This window comes from Prionailurus viverrinus, chromosome D1 (assembly GCF_022837055.1).
Source record: "Prionailurus viverrinus isolate Anna chromosome D1, UM_Priviv_1.0, whole genome shotgun sequence".
NCBI lineage: Eukaryota > Metazoa > Chordata > Mammalia > Carnivora > Felidae > Prionailurus > Prionailurus viverrinus.
The window spans coordinates 61,956,148-61,981,235 of NC_062570.1; the positions used below are offsets into that span (position 1 = coordinate 61,956,148).

The 25,088-nt window shown below is 39.0% G+C and overlaps 2 protein-coding genes and 1 pseudogene across 2 annotated transcripts; all 3 read right to left on the minus strand.

Moving 5' to 3' along the window:
* Positions 1-936, minus strand: LOC125176942 (olfactory receptor 51B2). The gene has a single exon (XM_047878882.1). It carries the CDS (start codon positions 934-936, stop codon positions 1-3), a length of 936 nt encoding a protein of 311 aa, XP_047734838.1.
* Positions 937-8,242: 7,306 nt separating this feature from the next.
* Positions 8,243-9,136, minus strand: LOC125176974 (olfactory receptor 51B2-like; annotated as a pseudogene).
* A 9,046-nt stretch (positions 9,137-18,182) lies between these two features.
* On the minus strand, positions 18,183-19,115 carry LOC125176968 (olfactory receptor 51B2-like). The gene has a single exon (XM_047878938.1). It carries the CDS (start codon positions 19,113-19,115, stop codon positions 18,183-18,185), a length of 933 nt encoding a protein of 310 aa, XP_047734894.1.
* Positions 19,116-25,088: the final 5,973 nt, after the last annotated feature.

The window sequence follows — 25,088 nt, forward strand, 5'->3', positions numbered from 1 at the left end:
TCAAGCTCTCCTATGCATAGAAAATAGGCAAATGATGTTTCTCTGAATTTGCTTGGTCTTGATGCTATATATAATGGGGTTCATGAATGGAGGAAAGAGAAAGTAGACATAGCTCATGGTAATGTGGATCACACGTGGTGCATGTTTCCCAAACCTGTGGATGAAGGTCAGGCCAATCACAGTAATATAAAAGACCAGAACACAGCTAATATGGGAGACACAGGTGTTAAGGGCCTTAGCTCGCTCTTCTCCAGAGGCGATGCCCATAACTGTCTTCAAGATTAAAATATAAGAGAAGAGAATAATCAGAGCATCTAGGAAGAAAGTCAAAGCAACCAGAATAACTGGATATACACGATTAAATGTAATATCAGCACAAGCAAGTTTCATGACATCTTGGTGGAGGCAAAAGGCATGGGAAAGAACATGGGAACGGCAATATGGGAACCAATAGAGTGGCACGATTGGGGGCACAAGGGATAAAAAGCCCCTCATTAGTACCCCCAGGCCTACCTTCATCACCCGGGAATTGGTAAGAATGGAGTTATACCTCAGAGGGGTGCAGATGGCGATGAATCGGTCATAGGCCATGGCAAGCAAGACACCAGATTCCACAATGGAAAGGGAGTGAATGAAGTAGGCCTGCAAGAAGCAGGCTCCATGACTCATCTGCCGGTGATTCATCCACAAGACACCCATCACAGTTGGCATCGTGGTCAATGTCACCATCAGATCTGTGCCTGCCAGCATGGCAAGGAAATAATACATGGGTTCATGGAGGCTGTGGTCATCCTTGATGAGGTAGAGGAGAGTACCATTGCCAAGAAGTACAGAGATGTAGACAGCAAAGAAGGGGATGGAGATCCAGTGATGAGCAGCTTCCAGACCTGGGAAGCCAGTCAGCAAAAAGTGGGCAGCGCTAATACTGGGCCACATAGTATGTCCACAGTTAGAGAGAAAATTTATGGAAGCTATGAACACAGAATTCCAGATTTTTTAGTTTTCACTACCTCCTTATGGGAATATATTACAGCAGCCTCAATCACAATCTTTACACTTAGGATAATTAATTTGTATATATATGTTTTTACAATGATTTTCTCTTAGCAGAGCACTAGAGATTTCTAGGCTATACTAAAGGAGAAGAATCTACTTTTTTCTTAACTTATATATAATAGTAGGTTAATGCTTAACATTTTCTCAATTAAAAAATGTTTAAAACATTAGGCCACACCATATGTATATGCTAGAAAATGTTTGAAGCAATAAAGGTTAAAAAAAAGGAAGAAGAAGCAGAAGGCAAATGTATACACACGGATAATCACATTGCTTAGTTACACTGCCTCTTGGTTTGATTGTAAATACATTGATATACTTGATATATTTAAACTTGATTTAATTTTATATTTGCAATTATGATAGAGTCTTTTTTTGTTATTAGAAAACTTTGTTCTGTTTTGAAATTGAAATTCAGCATTCTATGGAATTCTTACAAAAGTCAGAAGCCCTTGTTGGAAAAAAATGGCCAAGAGCAGACAATGTCACACTTTCTCTAAATACATTCAGTTTCCTGCAGCCCATCCATGGGTCCCCCATTAAAAACTTCAAACCTGCTGTGATACATTTGTCCAAAGGGAGTCTCTGCTATTCTGTTGCTCACCCCAGGTGGGATATGTCCTTGATGCAGGCCCCTGCAAATTCTTTCTGTCTTCTCTGGACTGCATTTAACATCAGAAGGGCAAGAATTCATTCCATATTTCTGTTCCTGGGACTCACGCACTACACACTCTAATTGCTGGAATGGTTACTTCTTTCTGTCTTATTTGAGGACTTATTCCAGACCTACCTTCTCAAAAAACCTTTGAAGAGTCCAGGTTAAAGACTTTCTGTTTGTAGAAATCACCTCCCCAGAGTTTCACCTTTTCAGCCCCTTGGGAGATTCTTTGATTTTTCCTTGTTCCTTTCTTCTTTTTTTTTTTTGATAGTAGCTGGGCCATTCTACTTGTCCCCAGCCAGGCTTTTCATGAATTTCCCTAAGGATGTGTTAGGAAAACTGGAAACTTAAATACCGCCCTTGTGGGGATGCCAGGGCTTGGTTATATGACCCCAACATCCCCAACACCAGCATTTATGCATGTCCTCCTATTGTCTATCTCAAAGGTCAAAGGAGTCATAAGTGCCTTTGTTACTCCTAGAATTTGTGAATTCCAATTGCATTTTTCTCTTTTTTTTTTTTTTGTTTCTTTGGAGAAATCAGTTCTAATTCACAGGAACCTCAACAGATTTGGGAACAGCAAGGTGAATGAAAGATGTTTTATAGTGTATTTTAAAATTACTTCACTTACCATTGCTCATTTTGTGATGGGGCCAAGGTGACAAACATGTTCTTTTCATTAACAGAACCTAAAAATCTAGCAGGGACAAGAAAGAAAATATGTGCCACAAATTTACAAAACACTATCATTACCGTATCAATGTAACTGTGCTAGGGAGAGCACACAGAAGGCTATCTTAAGGATCTGGGGAAAGTTCTTAGAAGTGGTATTTAAGCTGAGAATTGAATAATAAAAGAGTAAGGAATATAGTACTTTTTATAAGATAGGACACTAATTCCATGCAGAGAAAAAAACAAAAACCAAACCAACCAAAGAAAAACATGAGCACTAGTCATGGGCTAAGAAAAAATATGATGAATTTAAGCAAAAAAATTATATTAAATTTATACTAAGAATTATAGCACCTCTGGAACAATTCATGAAAGAAAGCTTAACACAGAATGAATCTGTGGTAGCAGGTTCTGATCACATAAGGCCTTACAATTCATGTAAGGCGTTTCGACTTTACCCAAATGACATGAGTATGAAATAAGTGATAGGGCCACACTTATAATCAGGTAATCTGGTTAAAGGTATGAGGAGCACATTAGAAAAGAGGTAGAACAAGTAAGGAGAATCAAGCTACAGTAATCCATGTGATAAATGTGTTGGTGTGGATGTTATGGGGTGTTATCAGTAGAGTTGGATAAAAGTGGATGAAAGAGAGATTCTGTGACTTAGAAGGAATAGAGGGGCACCTGGATGACTCAGTCAGTTGATGGTCCAACTTTGGCTCTGGTCATGATCTTGCGGTTCATGGGTTTGAGCCCCACATCAGGCTTGGTGCTGACAGTTCAGAGTCTGGAGCCTGCTTCACAATCTGTGCCTCCCTCTCCCTCTCCCTCTGCCCCTCCCCTGCTCATGCTCTCTCTCTCTCTCTCTCTCTCTCTCTCAAAAATAAATAAACATTAAAAAAAAAGACTAGAACTTAGTGATCGGTTGTATGTGGTATACTGTATGTGGTAGATTAAAGAGAAAGAATAGTGAATAATGACCTCTGCATTTCTGATTTTAGCTGATAAAGGGTGATTTCATTTACTAACAGGGATCACAGAAATAGAATGATTCTGTTCATTAATCAACAGTTGTTTTTTGATTGATTCTTTTGTGCTAAACAATGTTTTACACACTAGATTTGGAAAAGGGATAAAAGGAACCCATCCAGTTTAGGGTATTCTGTGTCTGTAAGCAGTGAGGCAGAGATGTCTCTTAGGCAGTTATACATGTCTCTACTCAGGACCTTAGCTTCCTCACTGTAGAATGAGGATGATAGGTCTGTGAAAAGAATTGTTGTGAAAATTTAATAAATACACCTAAGAATGATATTAAATGAGTTACTTTACATTGATGTTTAGCACAAATCACGGCATATATTAAGACCCTGATAAAAGGTAGTTTTATTTTTTTTCCCTTTCCAGAAGGGTGAAGAGCCTTGCATGGATTGAAAATGAGGCAAAAGAATATACAATATTGACAAGAGAGTCTCTGAAGAGCCAGATCATAGACTCAAGCTAAGGTACGAAGCCAATGAAAATAGAAGGTATGGGAAAAGAAAAGATAATGTTCTGGAGGTCTCAATTTTTTCAGGGGAATGCTATATTGGGAATAATCCAAGGAGAAAGCTGGAAGGAGTGTCATCATTTTCAAAGGTATTTCACATTCTTTGTAATAATCTCCTTATTAGCTACATACTGCATCACATAACAGAATCATATTTGATAATCTCCCACTTTCTGATTATTCTTCTTCCTAAATTTTGAGTAATAATTGTCCAAATATTGTTATTCATTTTTGTTAATGTCAATAATGTTAATAGTAATAAAACTGTCTTATATTTATTATATATGATAAAATTAAAATACATATACATATGCATGCCAGTAGCATGATATACTCTCTGAAATCCTTGGAGAAAAACTCTTAGGAGGTGCATTTTGTTATTCCTAATGGCTAAATGACGTAACCATGGCTCAGAGATTCAGTGATCAGCTCAAGGTCACAAACATTGTCAAAGAAGGAGACAGGAGTAAAGCTGCTGTTTTATCAAAGGCCACGCTATCTACCATAGCATACCTTTTTTTTAATAAGTTTTCTCTATTCTTTTTGTTTGTTTATTTTTGAGAGAGAGAGACAGAGAGATAGAGGTTGAGCAGGGGAGGGGAAGAGAGACAGGGAGACACAGAATCCGAAGCAGGCTCCAGGCTCCGAGCTGTCAGCACAGAGCCTGACATGGGGCTCAAACTCTTGAACTGTGAGATCATGACCCGAGCTGAAGTTGAATGCTTAACTGACTGAGCCACCCAGATGCCCCGTTTTCTTTATTCTTAAAGATAAAATGGCATAAGTATCGGTATCAAAAAGAATGATAATGGTTAAACTTTTAGCCTTTTTTTAAAAGTTTTTTTTAACATTTATTTATTTTTGAAAGAGAGAGAGAAAGTGAACAGGGAGAGGGTTCTTCACTGACAGAATCTGAAGCAGGTTCTGCACTGACAGCAGACAGCCTGATGCAAGGCTTGAACTCAGGAACCATGAGACTATGACTTGAGCCAAAGTCAGATGCTCAAACTGGTTTATATATACACAGTGGAATATTATTCAGCCATTAAAAAAGAATAAAACCGGGGCGTCTGGGTGGATCAGTCGGTTGAGCGTCCGACTTCAGCTCAGGTCACGATCTCACGGTTCGTGAGTTCGAGCCCCGCGTCAGGCTCTGGGCTGATGGCTCAGAGCCTGGAGCCTGCTTCCGATTCTGTGTTTCCCTCTCTCTCTGCCCCTCCCCCATTCATGCTCTGTCTCTCTCTGTCTCAAAAATAAATAAACATTAAAAAAAAAATTTTTTTTAAATAAAAAAGAATAAAATCTTTCCATTTGCAACAACACGGATGGATCTAGAAAGTATTAAGCTAAGTGCAATAAGCCAGTAGGATAAAGACAAATACCCTATCATCTCATTCATATATGGAATTTAAGAAACTAAACAAATGAGCAAAGGGGAAAAAAAAGAGAGAAATGAAGAAACGGGCTCTTAACTATAAGGAACAAAGTGATGGTTACCAGAGGGGAGGTGGGTGGGAAGATGAGGGTAATAGGGGATGGGGATTAAAGAGTACACTTATCATGATGAAAAAAATAATAGGGCACCTGTGTGGCCCATTCAGTTGAGCTTCCAACGCTTGATTTTGGCTCAGGCCTCACGGTCTCATGGTTTGTGGGATCGAGCCCCACATCAAGCCCTATGCTGACTGCTTGGGATTCAACCTCTCTCTCTCTCTCTTTCTCTCTGCTCCTCCCTTGCTCGTGCTCTGCCTCTCTCAAAATAAACTTAAAAAAAGGAAAAAAATAATGAAATGATAAAAAATTAAAAAATAAAGTTAGAAAAAAATGATTTTTTGCACTTGTTCTTAAAATCTAACTCGAGGAGCTAATCTCCAGGTGCATGTAAGTGTCAACATTTTCAGTTCCAGTGGTCCCCTAAAGAAATCTGTGGCCAGAAATATGAGAAACTATGCCCCAGCCCTATGGTAACTTATTTAAACCCTTGTAAAAACAAAACCAAACAAACAAACTTTTCATTTTCTAATGTATCCTTGCTGTTTGCTCCCAGAGGTATCAACTCTTGATTTTCATGTTTGTATCTGCATCTGATTGTCCATCTCTAACCCACTGTTTCCTATCATAACTTATGTATTACCTCATCTTGATTATTTTGTCTGGGCTACTGATGTGGAAATGGCTTGTATTTTTCTTCTTGGGCACACTCCAGTGAACATCACTGGGTAGAAATGCTGATCTATCATTTTTTTTCTCCCTGGGTGAGAATGCAAAGACCCATGTGTTCTATGAGCTTCTTCTATGTGTCAACTGCTTCAGTTTGTTTTTATTGTCCTATATCTTCTTACCTTTCAGCAAATGCTCATACAGGCCTACCTTTTAGTGTGATAATTTGCAATTAGGCAAAAAGATACACATATTAAAAATTGTTTTTGGGCACCTGGGTGGCTCAGTCGGTTGAGTGTCCGACTTCGGCTCAGGTCATGATCTCACAGTTTATGGGTTTGAGCCCCTTGTGGGGCTCTGTGCTGACAGCTCAGAGCCTGGAGCCTGTTTCAGGTTCTGTGTCTCCCTCTCTCTCTGTGTGTGTCTCCTACTGTTCTCTCTTAAAAGCTCAGTGCTACAACATAGAATATTTCCTTTGGTTGTTTTAATAGGTCAAACTTCATTATTTGGATTCCTACTCATCCTCAAATTCCCACAATATTTTTCAAAGATGGATTTTATGCAGAATCAGCAATCATTTTGGGAGTTAATGACACTCACAGATTTTATATTTGTTTCTTCCCAAACTTTTCTTTCATATGTTTTTCTAAAATTCTACTAATTTTAGATCCTAAATATATCTTATATTTATCCACTAAATTTATCTTCACTTTAATAATTTTAACTGCTGGTATCTCTCCCTCTCTGAAATTGTCACAGTATCTTTTTTATTTTCTTGTGCACCTCTTGCCTTACTGAAATCTACATCATACCTGAGTATATAAGTTGCAAACATCACTGAAATCATGTCACACTCTCACTTAGATATATTCAGTAGCTTCTTGTAACTCTCTGAGTAGACACCCAAATCCTAGCCATTGCCAACAGGATGCTACTGATTTGACCTTTTCCCTGTCTGCCCTCTCGCTAGAGCTATTGCTCTCTTTGAGTCAGCCACATTCCCAGAAGTTTCCATGATCCATTCCAATGACAGCCTCCTCACATACTATTTCCTGTCTATTTTCACAAGGTAATTTCTAACCCACCCTCAAGTCTCAGTTGAAGACACACTCCTCAGGGAACCTTTCCTTTACCTCAGTCTGGATGTGATCCTTTTTGGGACACACACTCTCAAAATAATTCTTCCTTTACATGTTCTCACTAGTCACAGAGATAATCTTAAATTTAGGTTTCTTTGACTTTTGACCCCCCCCCCCCCAGTGGGTTGGATCTAGATCAGGCAATGTTTTGTATTGATTTCCTTGCAGTTAAACCATTTTTGTTTAGCATCATTCCTGTCTCATGCCTTAAAATATCAGCCAAACAAATGACTGAATATTACTGTTACCACCTTGAAAACAGAATCAATGAGGACTGATTTAAACTTCTTAATTTTCTCCAAATATTAACCTATTATAAAACAGAATATACAAAAAAACCTATGCAAAAAATGAGAAAACATATTTAAAAACCTGGAATCAAGGAGGTCTTTATCATATGGCCCCGAAATCTCAATAAAGTGTATAAAAATGAAGTTATTTGTGTATATAAAATTTTAAATTCTATACATAAAAGACAAATAGAAACTGGGATATATATTTAATATAAATGGCTCACTAGGTTCATTTATAATTAGTTCCCACAAATAAATTACAAAATTATGAACTCCCTAATAGGAAAATGACAAAAGAAATGATCAGAGAAGTCCAAAGTAAGCCATGCAAATGGCTACCACAAATTGTTGATGCTTTTTAACATGAAAATTAATTGCATGTACAAAAACCACAGTATCAGAACTGTACTTAATTTTCCAGACAGATTAAAACTTTTTCTATCCTCTACTTAGAACTTAAAGAGAAGAACACAGAATGACAAGGAAACAAATCAACTCCTAAACTTAACAAGTGGCAAATCTATAAATTCAAGGGCTGATAAGCTTCCTAAATGTCATTGTATCTTTAAAGAAATAGAGGCTTTTAAGACTTAGTGGAATTCTACAGCCCTCTGTTCAGAGAAACGTCAGATCCCTACCATCTGCTCTGGGCAATCACCCACCTCAGAGTTTAACTTCTAAATCTATGTTTGGATAGAAGACAGAAAAAACCATATTAAATTTGCTTGGTCTTGATGCTATAGATGACAGGATTCGTTAAAGGAGGGAAGAGGAAGTAGAAATAGCTCATTATTATGTGGACCACTGGTGGCACATTCTTCCCAAACCTGTGGATGAATGATGGACCAACCACAGTGACATAGAAGATGAGAACACAGCCAATGTGGGAGATACAAGTATTGAGGGCCTTGGTTCTCTCTTAACCAGAGGCTATGCCCATGACAGTCTTAAGAATTAGGATATAGGAAAAAAGGGTGATCAGAGAATCTAGGAAGATTGTTAAAAGAATCAAAATTACAGAGTAAAGTCTATTGGAAGTTATGTCAGCACAGGCCAGTTTCATGACTTCTTGATGAAGACAGAAAGCATGGGAGAGAACATGAGAGTGGCAATATGGAAATGAGAAAAAGCTGCAGGATTACAGGGATGATGGATATGAAACCCCTCATAAAAGCTCCCATCCCTAAAGTTACAACACGAGTACTGGTGAGAATGGAAGTGTATTTCAAGGGATTGTGGAGGGCAATAAAATGGTCATAGGCCATGGTAAGTAAGATACCTGATTCCATGATGGAAAGGGAGTGAATGAAGTAGGCCTGCAGGAAGCAGGCTCTGTGGCTCATCTTCCGGTGGTTCATCCACGAGACACCCATCACAGTTGGCATCGTGATCAATGTCATCATCGGATCTGTGCCTGCCAGCATGGCAAGGGAATAATACATGGGTTCATAGAGGCTGTGGTCATCCTTGATGAGGCAGAGGAGGGTGTCATTGCCAAGAAGCACAGAGATGTAGACAGCAAAGAAGGGGATGGAGATCCAGTGATGAGCAGCTTCCAGACCTGGGGAGCCAGTCAGCAAAAGGGGCCAGCACTAATATTGGGCCACATAGTATGTCCACAGATGGAGAGCAACTTTCTAGAAACCTTTAAACCAGGAACCTGGACATTTTAGTGGTATTTTATTACAGAAGCCTCAGTCACAATCTTCATACTTGGAAGTAATTAATCGGTGTGATAAATGTAACTCCACAGGTATTTTCCTTTTCCTCCACATGAATAGTGGAGGTTTGCAGGTTATAGTTAGATAAGGAATGTTAGTCTGTCTCTAATTAGAAAAAAAAATAGGTTAATAGTTAAAATTTTCTCAAATTAAAAGAAACATTTTCATTCATTTTTCTTATAATATCAGGTCCTACTATTGTGTGTATGCTCAATATTTTCCTCCAGTAACAGTGTATAACAACACCAAAAAGATAAGTAAGTACAAGTGGCAAAAAATCTTACTTAGTTGCTTTCTTGCTATGTTTGCTAAGTTTCTGGACACATTTAACTTTGATTTTGCATTTATCTTTCAAAGTCATGATAAATACATACTTTTTTTTTCCAGAAAAGCTTGACTTTGTTTGTTTCTGAAATTGAATGTTCACACATTTCATTCACACACAGTCACCACCATCACTTCTGATTGCTTTCTTGCTTGAACAGATATCCCTTTTTGGAGGTTGACTACCAGAAGCTTGGTCCACAGACCAGCCACAGCTAACAAGCACAGGGACTTGTTAGACATGTGGCCTTAGACTGACTGTACCTCCAACCCACTGAACCAAAATTTGCATTTGATCACCATCCCTAAGTGATTCAGGTGCACTGTAATATCTGAGAATCACTGCTCTCAACATTTCATATTTATTCCATCTTTGGAGACATGTGCTTTTGGATTCTTCTACCTGGCTGGTTTCTTTGTTCCTTCCAAAAATCCTCATACATTTTTTTCATAGCTCCTTAATTCACTGGTTCTCTTGTTTTTCCAAAATATTTTGACATAATTGAATGTTCATATTCTTTCTCTATGTCTCCTCTTACCTCTTAGCTCCTGTTTCGTTGACGCTTAATATCTGATGAGCTGTTGCTCATGGGACTGGTCACATTACAATGTTCCTACAGCCTAAAGGTGTCAGTCATTTCTACTACATCCACTTTCTTGGTGGACACAGCCCCAGATAAAGCACCTATTACATTTTATCCTGCAGTCTTCCATTACCAAAAATTCAGAAGTGGAATACTTCCTCATAAAATGTCCTTAGTATCAAAAATAAATCAGAATCAGGACAATTCACAAAGAACATAACTCTTGTATAAAAAAAATGCTCTGAAGTTACATTTGTGTGCGCATGGTACTCATTGAGATAGAAATCACCAACCCTAGGTGTTCCCTAAAATTAAAGCACATAAAGTCATACAGAGGTTTATATTACTATTATTGTACCAATGTTCTACTCCTGAAAGTTTGCTGAGGTTTAAAAACAGGGATGAGAAACCAATATATAAGAGGCAGAGAAAGGTAGTTGTGAGAGGTAGTAAATTTGAGATACCTGTTCTACAGGGAAAAAAACCAACAAAAACAAAAACAAAAACCCATAAAGTCCTGAATTTATTTAAGGAAAGGAATTCAGAATGATTAAACTGTATTTCCAGACTGCAAGCTTCTCCTTGAAAATTAATTAGGTCTTCTCAAAGATGGATAATCAAATGTCCAAGACCAACAAGGACATAAGTTCTTACTATTTTTATGATCAGAAAAATGTTTGAGAAACAAGGAGACTGTATTTCTCTCAATAGCTAGGCTTGGGTCAGAAAAATAACAAGATATATAGAAATCTGTGATAGCTCTAAGAACTTAAAAAGCAGGACATGTTCCTGAGCCTTTGGAATAAAGACAAAATCTGCCCAGGATGAAAAGAGGACTCTGATACTTATCCAGGAGCAGGTTGGGGGGAGGGTTCTAGGAGCACAAGATATAGTCATCAAACTTAAGCCACTATAGACAGTTTCCTCAGGGCTGGCACCATACTGCATGCACCTTCCCAAGCCTACATTATGTAGCAAAATTTCCAAAATCATGGCTTGGCTGCATATGGGTTTATTTATTGACAAATGTTGAGAAAATTACATCAGATACAGAAGAACTGGATAGAGATAGGAAAGCTATGGTTTTGAAATTGAGCAGCAGTTCCCAACTCAGAACATGTATTTTCTTTAGTGACTTCCTAAGGTTCTGGAGGACCTGTCTTATCAATATCTGATGAATTGTCACTCAAAGGGCACCATACATATGAAGGTATAGACAGCCAATAGAAGCACCATTCCTTAGCATCATCTGGGACGAGAGGAAAGATGAGTATTTTGAATGCGCACAGAATTAGTAATCACACACCACATGATCATTGACTGTACCTATGTTGAATGCTGAGAAAATCATTAAATAAGTGCAGTCTCTGTCCTGAAGAATCTAACAATACACACCAGCAGAGTGTATAACTGGACTTGATCTCTGTGCGGTGTTATGCAAAGTATTGCCAATTAATGTTTCAACAGGGTCCATAATGATGAAAAGATATAGATAATCTACCAACCTGATTTTCAGGTTATGATGTTTTTCTAGGTAAATAGGATTCCTAGACTTGTAACAACACACACACATACACACACACACACATCCATAGAAACAGCCCAAAGTGCTCAGTCTGAGAGTATAACTTGATTCTAAGTGGATGTAGGGGAGGGAAAGAAGCAGAGAGGGCTCAGGTGCAGGAGAAAACAATGGAGAGGAAAGATATGTGGACCTCAAAAGGAAATAATGAAGGGAGAATCCATCACAAAGTCCAAAGGCACAGGTAAACAGAGAGGACAGTGTTATTCCTCCTCCCCTTGGTCCACTCTTCCCATCTACGACCTTCCTCCTGAATGGGATGAGGAATAGGCCCCAATAGGCACAAGGCCAGGTTCTCAGGTTTTTTATTCTCCCTAGTGAGTCTTACCTGCCATTTCTAAGACAGCAGTTCCCACAGTGTGAACACACACACACACACACACAAACACACACACACACACACACACACACACACGCATGTGCTATTAGGATCTAATCAAAAACTATAAAATTGTACCCAGAAAAATGGGTAAGAGCACTATACAATGTCACATTTAATTTAGGGCATTCATGGCTATGGTGATGTGAACCCGAGGGTTCCAGACTAGAAAAGCCAAATCTACCATAGTTCTTTTAATACACTTATTGAAAAAAAAAAAAGGAAGGAATCTATGAAGTAGATGTTTCCTACCTAAGCTAGGATTTTCCCTCTATGAAATCCTCTGGAAAACATTCTTAAGTGTTTTTCTAGACTGCATATAACATCAGAAAGGAGAGGAGTCATTCCATATTTCTGTTCCTGGCACTCACCCACTCGTCTTATTGCTGTAACGGGGACCTGCTCCTGCCCTATTTGAAGACCAGGTTTAGATGATTCCTCACATCGCTTCCTCAGGAGGCCCCCTCAGAATGCTTATAAATATAGAAATCACTTCCCCAGAGTTAGCTTTACAGCCACTAGGAGACCCCTTGATCTCTCTTCCCTCTCTCCTCTCTGAGAGTGGCACAGCTACTTTGATCTTATTTGCTTAACCTGTGCCACTTAATCAACGTCCCCAGGTCATTCATGTTCCCAAAGGATGTGGAAGGAAGACGGGAAACTCAGATACGAGCAAAGGTGGAATATCAGGACTTGGCTACATAGCCCCCTCCCCCCCCAGATCCTCAGCTTCAGGGTTTAAGAAATCCATGCATGTCCTTCTTACTGTCCACCTCAACTGCCATAAGTACCCCAGTTTCTCTCAGGGGTCATAGGTACCATTGTTGATCATAGAGCTTATGAATTCCAGTTGCATTTTTGTCTTTTCTATGTCTTTGGGGAAATAAGTTCTGATTCAGAAGAACATGAGTGAATTTCTTAATATCCATGTTTATGGGGCCAGCCAACTTTCTGTCTTAAAAAATTACCTTATTTTTAGACCATTAGCCTTTTTATGTCAGCTTAACAACGAACAGAGTATAACATTATAGTGGGTGCCAGAAAGAAAATATTTACTGCAAATTTTCATCACTAATGCATAGATGATAGCATGCTAAAGGGAGCACATAGAGAATATCTCTTGGATCAGGGAAAACTTCCCAGAGGAAATGTGATTTCAGCTGAGAACCGAACAATGAGGATGGTAAGGAACATAGTAGTTGCAAGGATAAAACATAGTAGTTGCAAGGATAGAGTTTAGTGCCAAAGAGAGAGAAAAAAAGTGCACAAGCCTAAGGTAGTAAAGAAATATGATGAATTCATGGGCACCTGGGTGGCTCAGTCACTTCAGCATCTGACTCCTGATTTTGGCTCAGGTCATGATCATGCGATTCATGGGATTGAGCCCCACATGGGGCTCTGCACTTACAGTGCATCAGGTTCTAATCATGTAGGGTCTTACAAATCATGTAAGGAGTTGTGACTTCACCCTGAGAGCAATGAATGTGAAATAAAGGGGCAGGGGTCAAGATCAGATAATCTCTCTTGCAATTGTACTTTGGTTAAAGTATGAAGGACACATTGAAAAGGAGAAAGAGTGAGTGAGGAGAGTGTAGGATACAACTACAATAATCCAGGAGAGAAACAGTGTTGGTGTAGATGTGATGAGGTATTGTCAGTAGGGCTGCACAGAAGTGGAAGGGAGAAGGATTGTATGGCTTAGAAAGAGGAAATGTTGGTGGGGTGCCATGGTGGCTCAGTAGGGTAAGCACCTGACTTTGGCTCAGGTCATGATCTCATGGTTTGTGAGTTTGAGTTCTGCATTGGGTTTTGTGCTAACAGCTCAAAGCCTGGAGCCTGCTTCAGATTCTGTCTCCCTCTCTCTCTCTGCCGCTCCCCTGCTCATACTCTGTCTCTCTCTCTCTCTCAAAAATAAATAAACATTAAAAGAATTTTTTTTTTAAAGAAAGAGGAGAGGTTGGTGACTGAAGGCAGTAGATTAAGGAGAGAGAATTGTTAAAGATGGTATCTGCATTTCTGATTTTATCTGGGTGGAGATATTAAAATAGGGATCACAGAAGAGACCGACTTTATTTAGTAATCAACAGTTATTTGTTATTTGACTCTTTTGCACTAAGCACTGTTTTACATACTGGATTTGGGGAAAGAATGAAGAGAATCATTCAGTTGAGGGCTTTCTGTGTCTATAAGCAGTCAGGTAAAAATGTCTCCTAAGCAGTTATACATGTGCATCTTGAGTTTAAAAAACAAATATGAGAGTAGGAGGAAGGACCTTAGAATGATCAATAATCAGATCAGATTGGAAACTGTTTCAAGTTACTAGAAGTAGTGATTAAGAGCATGGGCCCTGAAGTATGAGCGTAGGTATGAGCCCAAAGCTACTTCTTACAAGTTCTGTGTCTTTAACACTGGAGTTTCCTCATCTGTAAAATGGGGATGGTGGACGTAGTGGAAACAATTTTCGTGAATGTTAGTAAAGAATGATGGTCAAAACTGTGTAAGTTAACTTATATATATATTGGCACAAGTCCTGGAAAGTGTTCAGATCTACATAAGGGGTAATTCTGCTTTGTTTTGTTAAGTTTTCTCAAAAGAGTATAAAAGAATGAAATGTCTAGGATCAATTTAAAATAAATCCAAACAGGGACACCTATGTGGCTCAGTAAGTTAAGCTTCTGACTTTAGTTCAGGTCATGATCTCACAGTTCATGAGTTCAATCCCCAAGTCAGACTCTGTGCTGACAGCTCAGAGCCTGGAGTCTGCTTTGGATTCTGTGTTTCTCTCTCTGCCCCTCCCCTGCTCATGCTCTGTCTCTCTCTGTCTCTCAAAAATAGATAAACATTAAAAACATAGATTAATTAAATTAAATTAAATAAACCCAAGCAAACAAACAAACAAAACATATAGGATAGTGATATCAGAGCCTCCAAAGAACTGAAAATAAAACCATCTAGGTTGTCAAGGCAAATGAAGACAAGAAGGAATCAGAAATAAAAGTGTCAGTGGACTGGATACCCTGTGTCGTCCCAGGAGAAAATGACATTGGGAGTGACCCAGGGAGAAGCTTGAAAGAGCATCATTTCCAAAAGCTATTTAAAACATATAATTATTATTCTTATTAGCTATGTATTTCATCATATGAAAGAATCATTATATATTTAATGATTTCCTACTCACTGAAGTGTTCTTCCCTCCTATTTGAGTGTTGACAGGTCAAAATTTTCAGATGTTTGGCTTTGGCAAACTAATATAATTAATACTAACATAATTAATTATTGATACTAATACTAAGATAATACTAATAAAATTAATAGGACATATGAGTGCCAATAGCCTGCATTTTGTTATTCTTAACTGACAGATAATGAGGCTCAGAGATTAAATGACTTGTTTAAGATCACGAAGGTTGTAAGTGAAGGAGGCAAGAGGAGAGGTGCTTTTTTCTTCAAAGACCACATTCTTTCTGCCATACTGTGCTTTTTTAATTTCAACAAATTTTCCATACTTCCTAAGAATAAACTGATGCAAATAAATAAACTTACTAAATTCAAAGGTATTACATGATTAGTTTTAGCATTTTTAAATGTAATAGTGTGTTCCATACCTCTAGATATACTCCATCCATGTTATCTGAGCAAGTTTGAGAACAAGTATATATTGTAAAAGTTAGAATAAAATTTTATACATAATAATAAGGTGAAGTAAAATTGGTAACTGTATTTCTATGAAATGTTAAATTTTTAAGATGTTTTTGCTTAGATAGATGATAAAAATAAAGATCATGCTTATTACATCTTGTTTACATAGTGTATAAATATGGAATTACTTTGTCTAGTTCATTGTTTTTATTTGAATTCATTTCTAGGCATCACTCTATTAGAGATACTTATTATGTTAGACTTACTTATGTCACCATTGTCTTGATTTTTTTTAATGTATCTTTTCCCTTGCTTTTAAATTCTTGTTTTATATTTTTATTTTTAATTTTTGAACTGCTTGGACTACACAGACTTATTATTCTTTTCTCTTTCATAGAATTAATGGGAAAAACCTAGTTAAAATGAAGAAAAAAGCTAGATGAATTAAGAATGAGAGCAAACTGGGATGCCTGGGTGGCTCAGTCAGCTAAGCATCCAACTTCAGCTCAGGTCATGATCTCACAGGTTGTGAGTTCAAGCCCCATGTCGGGCTCTGTGCTGACAGCTCGGAGCCTGGAGCCTCCTTCAGATTCTGGGTCTCCCTCTCTCTCTACTCCTCCCCCACTCACACTCTATCTCTGTGTCCCTCAAGAATAAATAAACATTAAAGAAATTTTAAAAAGGAGAGCAAACAATGATAGAAGATCTAAATCAATGATTTTCTTTTTTGTTGTTTATTTATTTATTTATTTATTTATTTAAAGAGAGAGCACACACAGAGAAGGGGCAGAGAGAGACAGAGAGAGAGAATCCCAAGCAGGCTCTGCCACGGTCAACACAAAGCCCAAGGCAAGGCTTGATCCCATGACTGTGAGATGATGACCTGAGCTGAAATCAAGAGTTGGACACTAGAGGCACCTGGGTGGCTCGGTCAGTTAAGCGTCCGACTTCGGCTCAGGTCATGATCTCACAGTCTGTGAGTTCGACCCCCGCGTCAGGCTCTGTGCTGACCGCTCAGAGCCTGGAGCCTGTTTCAGATTCTGTGTCTCCCTCTCTTTCTGCCCCTCCCCTGTTCATGCTCTGTCTCTCTCTGTCTCAAAAATAAGTAAACATTAAAAAAAAAGATTAAAAAAAAAAAGAGTTGGACACTTAAGTGACTGAACCACCTAAGTGCCCCTAAGTCAATGATTTTTCAAAGGTTATTTTATAAATAGCCATCTTCAAAGGAGAAATAAATTATTTTACAAGAGAATCTGTTGGTTACAGGAAATTACTCTGGGGATCCTGACAATTCCTTTTCCAATAAATAAATAAATAAACAAACAAATAAATGTATGTCATGGACTAATTATTGATTGAATACATTAGCATTTTATTTGCCAACACAATTTTCTATAATTTTGCTGAATGTACACCATTCTCCCTAGCCCTCTTTACCTCATGATGAACTAATAAAATATAGCTTCTCTTCCTGTATTGCTCATGGACAGATTCTCATCATGTTTACCCCTGTATGGAATAAAATGCCTGGGAAGCCCTGGGAGAGCTTTCCTTAAATATCTTAAGTGTTTTAAGTCTGGAAAATTACAATATTTCCTGAAAATAGTTCATTTTACTACTATCCCCTCAATCCAGAAAAAAAAAAGACAAAATGTTGCCCCTGCATACATATTGGAATGCTTCCTTGACTAGTATCCCTTTTCCATTAGGCATATGTTGAGGTTCTGAAGTGCATATCACAGAACAAAACTTCAGGTGTCCAAGAAATGGAACTTTATTTTATTGCAGTGGTTTGAATTCCTCAGCCCATAAGTTTGAGGACACCACATATTATCAACTCAGAGCCTTCTCATTAATCCATGGTGGGCATCTAGCTATGCTGACACTGCTGGAATCCAAGCACTTGTTTGGCCATGGGTTGTTTTGGTGGCAAGACCTCTCTTGGTCTGAATATCTTATTCTCATTTCCTTCCGATCCACTTTAGTGACATGCAGAACCGTTAGGGTTTTCTAAGACCCTCTGTCATCTCTGATGTACTCTCAAGCACACAAGAAATTTTTAACTGTTTTCCACAAAGTGTTGGGAAACTCTTTCAAGCTATTTTATTCCCCTATCATCGTATAGACTCTGCAGCCATTTCAAATATCATTGACCTCAGTTAACCATGAAGACAAATAATTCTGACCGACTAAAAAATGACAGTATACAGCAAACCAACCTATCAAACAAAGCACCAGGACTAAGGTCAATGTCCCTGGGAGTATGATGGGGGCAAGGGGTGAAGAATCAGCATGATGAGTCTGTGTCATTTAAATGACAGGAATGCTGGTCCCTTTGACTGTGAGCCACATTGGCTTTGTATAGTCCATGCTCCCAAGAAACACATCCCACAGTGGGGACAGACTCCAAGGTAAATAGATCAGAATCAAATTCTATGCAAAGAGAGAAGGCGATTGATGCCATTCCTTATCTGCTTGGTCTTAATACTATAGATGATTGGATTCATAAATGGGGGGAAGAGGAAGTAAATATAGCTCATGATAATATGAACCACATGTGGCACATATTTCCCAAATCTATGAATAAGGGTCAACCCAGTAACAGTGACATAAAAAACCAGAACACAGCTAATATGGGAGACACAAGTGTTTAGAGACTTAGCCTGCTCCTTACCTGAGGCAATCCCCATGACAGTATTAAGGATTAGAATATAAGAGATCAGGATAAGCACAGAGTCCAAGAAGCCAGTTAATGAGACCAGCACTATAGGATAGAGTCTATTGAAGGTGATGTCAGCACAGGCCAGTTTGATCACATCCTGGTGTAGGCAGAAAGCATGAGAGAGAACATGGGATCTGCAGTAGGGAAATCCAGAGAGGGTGATGATTACAGGCACAATAAGTATAAATCCCCTCATTAGAACCCCCAGACCTATCTTCACCACCCTAGCATTGGTGAGGATGGAGGTGTATCTCAGGGGACTGTGGATGGCAATGAAACGATCATAGGCCATAACAAGCAAGACTCCAGACTCCACAATAGAGAGTGAATGGATTAGATAGGCCTGAAAGTAGCAGGCTCCTTGGCTGATTGCCCTGTGACCAAGCCACAGAACACCAAGCACAGTGGGCATTGTTGTCAAAGTCACTCCAAGGTCTGTGGCTGCCAACAGAGCCACAAAGTAGTACATCGGCTGGTGGAGAGTGTGGTCTTCTCTGATAAGGTAGAGGATGGTGCCATTGCCAAGGAGTATGGAGACATAAATGACACAGAAAGAGATGGAAATCAAAGGATGAAATATCCCCAGACCTGGAAAGCCAGTCAGTAGAAAAGGGGCAGCACTGATGTTGGACCACATGGTGGATGCCTGAAAAGAAACAAAAAAGCTCTCTCTAGACCAACCCTGTGCAGTAGGAATATAATTTGAGCCATATGTGTGATTTTACATATTCTAGTAGCCACATTAAAAAGAATAAAAAAAGGGGTGCCTGGGTGGCTCAGTCGGTTAAGCGTCTGACTTCAGCTCAGGTCATGATTTCGCGGTCCAAGTGTTTGAGCCCCGCGTCGGGCTCTGTGCTGACAGCTCAGAGCCTGGAGCCTGTTTCAGATTCTGTGTCTCCCTCTCTCTCTGCCCCTCCCCTGTTCATGCTCGGTCTCTCTCTGTCTCAAAACTAAATAAACAAAAAAATTTAAAAAGAATAAAAAGGAAAAAGTCAAAAGTAATTTTAATACTACATTGTATTTAGTCCACCATCTCTAAAATACAGTCCATCTATATCTGTATCTTTGTCCATCTCTGTTTCTGTCATCTAGTTTATTCTCCTCTCTATGGTGAACATATTATATACTGTAGGAAAGAAGTCAGTCTTTTCATTTTGGATCCACCATTCACAATATGTGTCCACTGATTCTCCAAATAGGAATTGGTGATACCTACCTATATGAGGGACTTGACTTGGCATTAAGGACACAAACCTCATGGTCTTGTCACAAAAAAAAGCTCTCTTTCGATGACACCATATATACTTGAATTATAGCTCACACTATAATAATTTGTGTGGGTAAGTATATTATGCAACCACAGAGGACCAACTCACTCAGGACACCCCTGAGTGGGGTGCCTGAAGCTTGTCCAGGTACCTCCTAACCCCATGGGACTGTTATATTACTAAACTTTTTGCTTCAAGGAAGCATTGCTTTTGGTGCTAAAGACAACAGATGAAAACTTAGAAGTGACTATTTCTTTTCAATTCCTAAATTCTACCTGAGGTAATCATATTTAGCTCATTAAAATGAAATAAGCTATTATTAAAAGAAGATGCAGGGTGGACCTAATCTAATCATACCCTTAGAAGCAAAGATTTTTCACAGACTAGTGGTGGAATGAAAACCCAAGTATTTCAAAGTTTGAGAAGAATGTGACAGATAGTTGCTAGTTGGAAGATGTAAGGGACCACATAGGGAGGAATTCAGGCAGCTTCTAGGAGCAGAGAGAGATCCCAGCTGACAGCCTGTAAAAAATTAGGGACATCAGACTTATCGCCATAAGGAAATATATTCTGCCAACAACATGAATTAGTTTGGAAGTGGATTCTTCCCTAGAACCTTCATACAAGACCCCAGCCCGGCCACTGCCTTGACTATAGCTTCATGACACCCTAACAGAGACCCAGGCAAGCCTACCAGACTGTGACCTACAGGACTGTGGTATTATAAACAAGTCTTGTGTTAAGCAGCTGTTTGTGGGAATTTGCTGCACAGCGATCGAAAATGAAAACAGTAGCATTAAATATTAAACTAATATATAAAATCTATGAAAGTTAATGTGTCAATTAGACAATCTAAAACAAATTGCCCCGTGGCAAAGTCCTATAAAGCCTCAGTGGCTAACATTACACAGTTACTTTTCCACTCATATACGTGGTTCAGTTCATTTCATTTGGCTGTGGTTGGGCACATCTGGTGATTTCTGCCTCTCTTGCACTTGCACCTAACATTCAGCTGGATGTAATCTCCATCCTGTCATCTTCCTATTCCCTCCTCCTTATGTCCATTACAGTTTGTGCGTGTGTGTGTTTAAATCTTATTCCTCACTTTGCTCTCTCCCTGTAGCTAAGTCCCATATGTCTCTTCTGCATCACCCAGGCTCCTGCACAAAACTTAATGCAAAATGTTTTGTCTTTTACATCATATTACTAGCGTCTCAGACGTAGGGGCTCTAATTAACTCACCCAATTGAAACATGGATGTATTTTCAATCCAGTGCTAACATTGCTTTCTTTATTGACTGCTATGGGAATGCATTCAGCCTTCCTGGAAGCAAAGACACATTTTGACATAGATTATCCTGTCATTAATGAAATTTCAGTAGTCTTATTTGTAACACAGTGATGCAACAACTGGCTGGTAAGCTGACATTAAACTGAGTTATGTATTGACATTGACTTCCAAATACTACTTACTGATATACTAATTGGCTAATGTGTAAGCTGATTGATCGAAGCACAGCCTTTACCAAACAAATGTCCAATTAAGAGTGACCAATAACTCACCAACACCCTGCATATGTGGTCACCCTCAGGCCCTCCAAACTCTAATATTTTCTCAAAGGTGGATATTCCTGACCAGTCCTGACTGGGTCTTACCCCCAGTGGAGCTCTTACACTGTGACCACCCCAAATCTTAAAGGAATGGCAACTCTTAAGGTTAGGCATAGAGGTAAGAACACACACACAGAGTTTTGTCCTATAACTAAAACTTCATCAAATTACTGAAGGCAAAAAGCACAAAGAAGAGGAAGGGGAGGACAGAAAGGCAACATAGGGAGATATGAGAGACAGAAAACTGAACGTAGAGAATAGCATGAAGAGGAGGAAAAGATGTGATGTCAGAACCTGTGTATGTCATGATGGCCCTGCCCTGCACCTGTACTCCCAACAGCAGCCTCTTCCTCTTCCCACCTCTTCCAAAGAATATTCCTGTTGTAGGAAAAATAATATTGATAGCCCTGGGCTACCAAAAAGGTCTAGGTAGCAACCTGGATCTCTCGATTATGCGTATATGCACCCACGATTTAAAAATAAAACAAGACAAAACAAAAAAAGCACTGCATATCTCAGAGAGTCAGTATTTTCTAGGGAGTTTTTCTTTTTAGGGAACATTTCTGTTAGAATCTGTTACTCTGGACACAATCCATGGATACACATAGCTTTCCTCAGTTCTCTATTCACCATCTTGTAACATCTACATGAAGGAAGAGTATTCCAAGAAGAGCAATCTTTATTTTCTTCCCTATTCTCTCCCTCTCATTCTCTCATGGTCACCCCAGCCTTACCTGGGGCACTAGGAATTAAGGGCAGAGGCAACTGTGGTCTTGATATAGAACCCGATGCAAATGTTATCTTTGAAGAGTGCTATTAGGACTAATTGGTAAAGTTATTTGTATAGGAAAACGCTTCCCCAGGGTCCCTTTGGCTGCTAAATAATTAGGCTTCTGAGATATCTTCTCCTGGCCTCCTCTGGGGAAGTAGGAGGACCCACAGAGCTGTGTCCTGTAACCCCACATTTTTGCTACAGACAGAAAGCAGGATTATAGCTTCTTCTATTATAGCTTCTTCTTCAGATGGAAGTCATGCTGTCAAATCACCTTTGTCCTTTCTGATCTCTACCTGAACAGAGAAGATACCAACAAAACTGCATTTGCCTTTGTCATTCCTGAATCCAGGAACAAGGAATTTCATGAAATTTAAGTGAAGTTTGATAATTCCCTGACAATTACCTCCCCTTGGTTTCAAATGAGATGACTTATTATACAGTATTTCACACATGTATTCTTTTTTTATGTTTATTATTTTTTTTCTTTTAGAGAGAGAGGGAGAGAGTGAGCATAAGTGGGGAAGAGACAGAGAGAGAAAGGCAGACACAGAATCCGAAGCAGGCTCTAGGCTCTGGGCTGTCAGCACAGAGTGGGATGTGGGGCTCGAACTGACCAACTGCGAGATCATGACCTGAGCCAAAGTTGGATGCTTAACCAATTGAGCCACTTAGGCGCCCTTCACACGTGCATTCTTAAAGTGATATCATTTCACAAATGAGTGCAGTTACTGATGAATTCTTTGAAACAGTAGGCTTTTTATCTTTCTCTTAGTAAGTCTTATCCAGAGATAATAGTTCTTGCCTTCGGAATATAAGTCAAATAAAAAAAAATCTTCTTTTACTTTAAGTAATAAGGAATTTTACTTAGAATAAATTTTACTTTAAGTAATAATGAATAGTAATAATAATAAATAATAATGAACAGAAGTAGTAGAGATGGAGAAGGTGTTCTTTCCATCCTTAACTTCCTCTGATAATTTGTACTTGAGTAGAAAGGGCTGTAGTCACATTCTGGCATGGATAAGGATCTGATGAGCTCTCTTGTCTTGTCTTAGCCTCGTCTCCTAAATTTGTCCTGGAGTCTAGCCCAACTGCGAGAAATTAAAATGAGAACGGGTCCAATGTAGTGAACCATACAGGTCACAATTTAGCTTCTGACATTTCAGATTCAGTTAAGTTCCTCTTGAACTCTCCTCAGCCCATAAGTCTTTCTCAAAGTCAGTAGGATCTGAGAAGTCACAATTAGTAGGAGTCAGTCTCTGAGAATGATTTGAGTCTGAATTCCCTTTCCCTGAAAACTCTTTGCCAAGTGCAAACTTAAGGGTGACTTGATTTGGAAAATCATATTTTGAGCTGAAAATGAGGTAACATAATGAGAACATAAGACAAACAACAAGAATTCCAATGTTCTCTCTGTTTCATCAGTAGGAAAATTTACCCTCTCATCCACAGAACTTCATATTGCATGTGTGTAACTATTTCTGGAAGCACCACTTTCTCTAGAACAGATGGAAGTCATTTGCTGCAAGACACCCCAGTCAGGATAACTTTCCAACATGAGGCATAGGACAAGTCATTGGAGAATGGGAGCAGCTGTTAGCCTTTATCAACCAACACTCCAAACAGCCAGGTTGGAGGGCACTGGGAGGAAGTGGGTGGGGCACCATTTCCTTAAGTGGCCATTATGGCTCTGCTCTGCATGTGTTTTCCAAACCTTATTCATTCCTTTCATATTCCCTGCAATACTGCCTGTGAAGTACAGAATCCCAGAGGCATAATCTCTCTGATTTGGGAAGACTTCCCATTTCAGGTAGTGAAAGCCTTTCTTTGACGTAGTGTTTCCCGACAAAGGTCACACCATCAGTGCCTGTCTCTTGTGGGTCACAGAGCTCAATTTTCATGAGACTATGTGTTTTGAAGATATTGAGACAGCTTCATTAGTAAAAATATCTAACTTTCTGAGTTAAAATATTTCCCTCTGGCCTTACCTGGCAGTGGATCTCAGCTCTGGTGTCATGCAGTTTTTAAGTCCTATTCTTACCCCATAATATTCACGATATAGATGAAGGTAACATTCAGGCATTCTAGGTACCTTCACTACAGATTCAGAGAAGTCTTTCTCTTGGGAATTTTTTACTATTTGTTGATCAAGGAGCAAGAGAAAATAAAAGGGTAGGCATGGCAAGGAGATAATCAAAGACATAGTTCCAGCTGGAGTTTAGCTTTAGAAAGGAAAGAGTTGGTATTTGCCTGTGGTCTGCTTCCTGGGGAGCAGGGGCCATAATCTTGGTGAAGCAGTTCCAATTGACTTGAGAATAATAACCTGAATTAAGCAGCAAATGTGAGTGATGAGTAGCTAACACTCATAAGGGGCAAAGAGTAGGTACACAGTTCTGTAAAGTGATATGGACAAAGCACCAATCACATCAATAGCATCTTCTGTATATTCTTTCTCCTGACTCATCTACTTCCTTCTTTGCCCCATTTGTAATGTAATGTAATGTAATGTAGACACAGCATCCACCTTGGGAGGATATTTTGACTTGAGTCACATTCTCTTCCCAACTCATCAGAAAATCTCAACCAAAATGTGCAAATCTGTTCCTTCAATCCCTCAAGTTTTGTTCATAATAAAGGATGGAGGAAAAAAAAAACATTTCTTCCATTCAGACAGACCAGTTAGCCATTGGTAGATGTTCTGGATATGGTACCAACATCAGAGCTAACAGTGGAATAGTAGGATATGAATGAGGGCAAAGATGGAAGGGAACACTATGTCTATTTCCTCTTTTTTATCCATTGTTCCTCTTATCACAAACTAGTTTTTCATAAGTTAGAAGTGTCTTGGGAAATAAATACAAGCTTATTTTTTTAATATTTTTTAAAATATTTATTTTTGAGAGACAGAACACAAGCGGGGAGGGGCAGAGAGAGAGGGAGACACAGAATTCAAAGC

Bases quoted from the DNA above. Each gene is read 5' to 3' on its own strand.
- LOC125176942 (XM_047878882.1), bottom strand. From the start codon at position 936: ATGTGGCCCAGTATTAGCGCTGCCCACTTTTTGCTGACTGGCTTCCCA.
- LOC125176968 (XM_047878938.1), bottom strand. From the start codon at position 19,115: ATGTGGTCCAACATCAGTGCTGCCCCTTTTCTACTGACTGGCTTTCCA.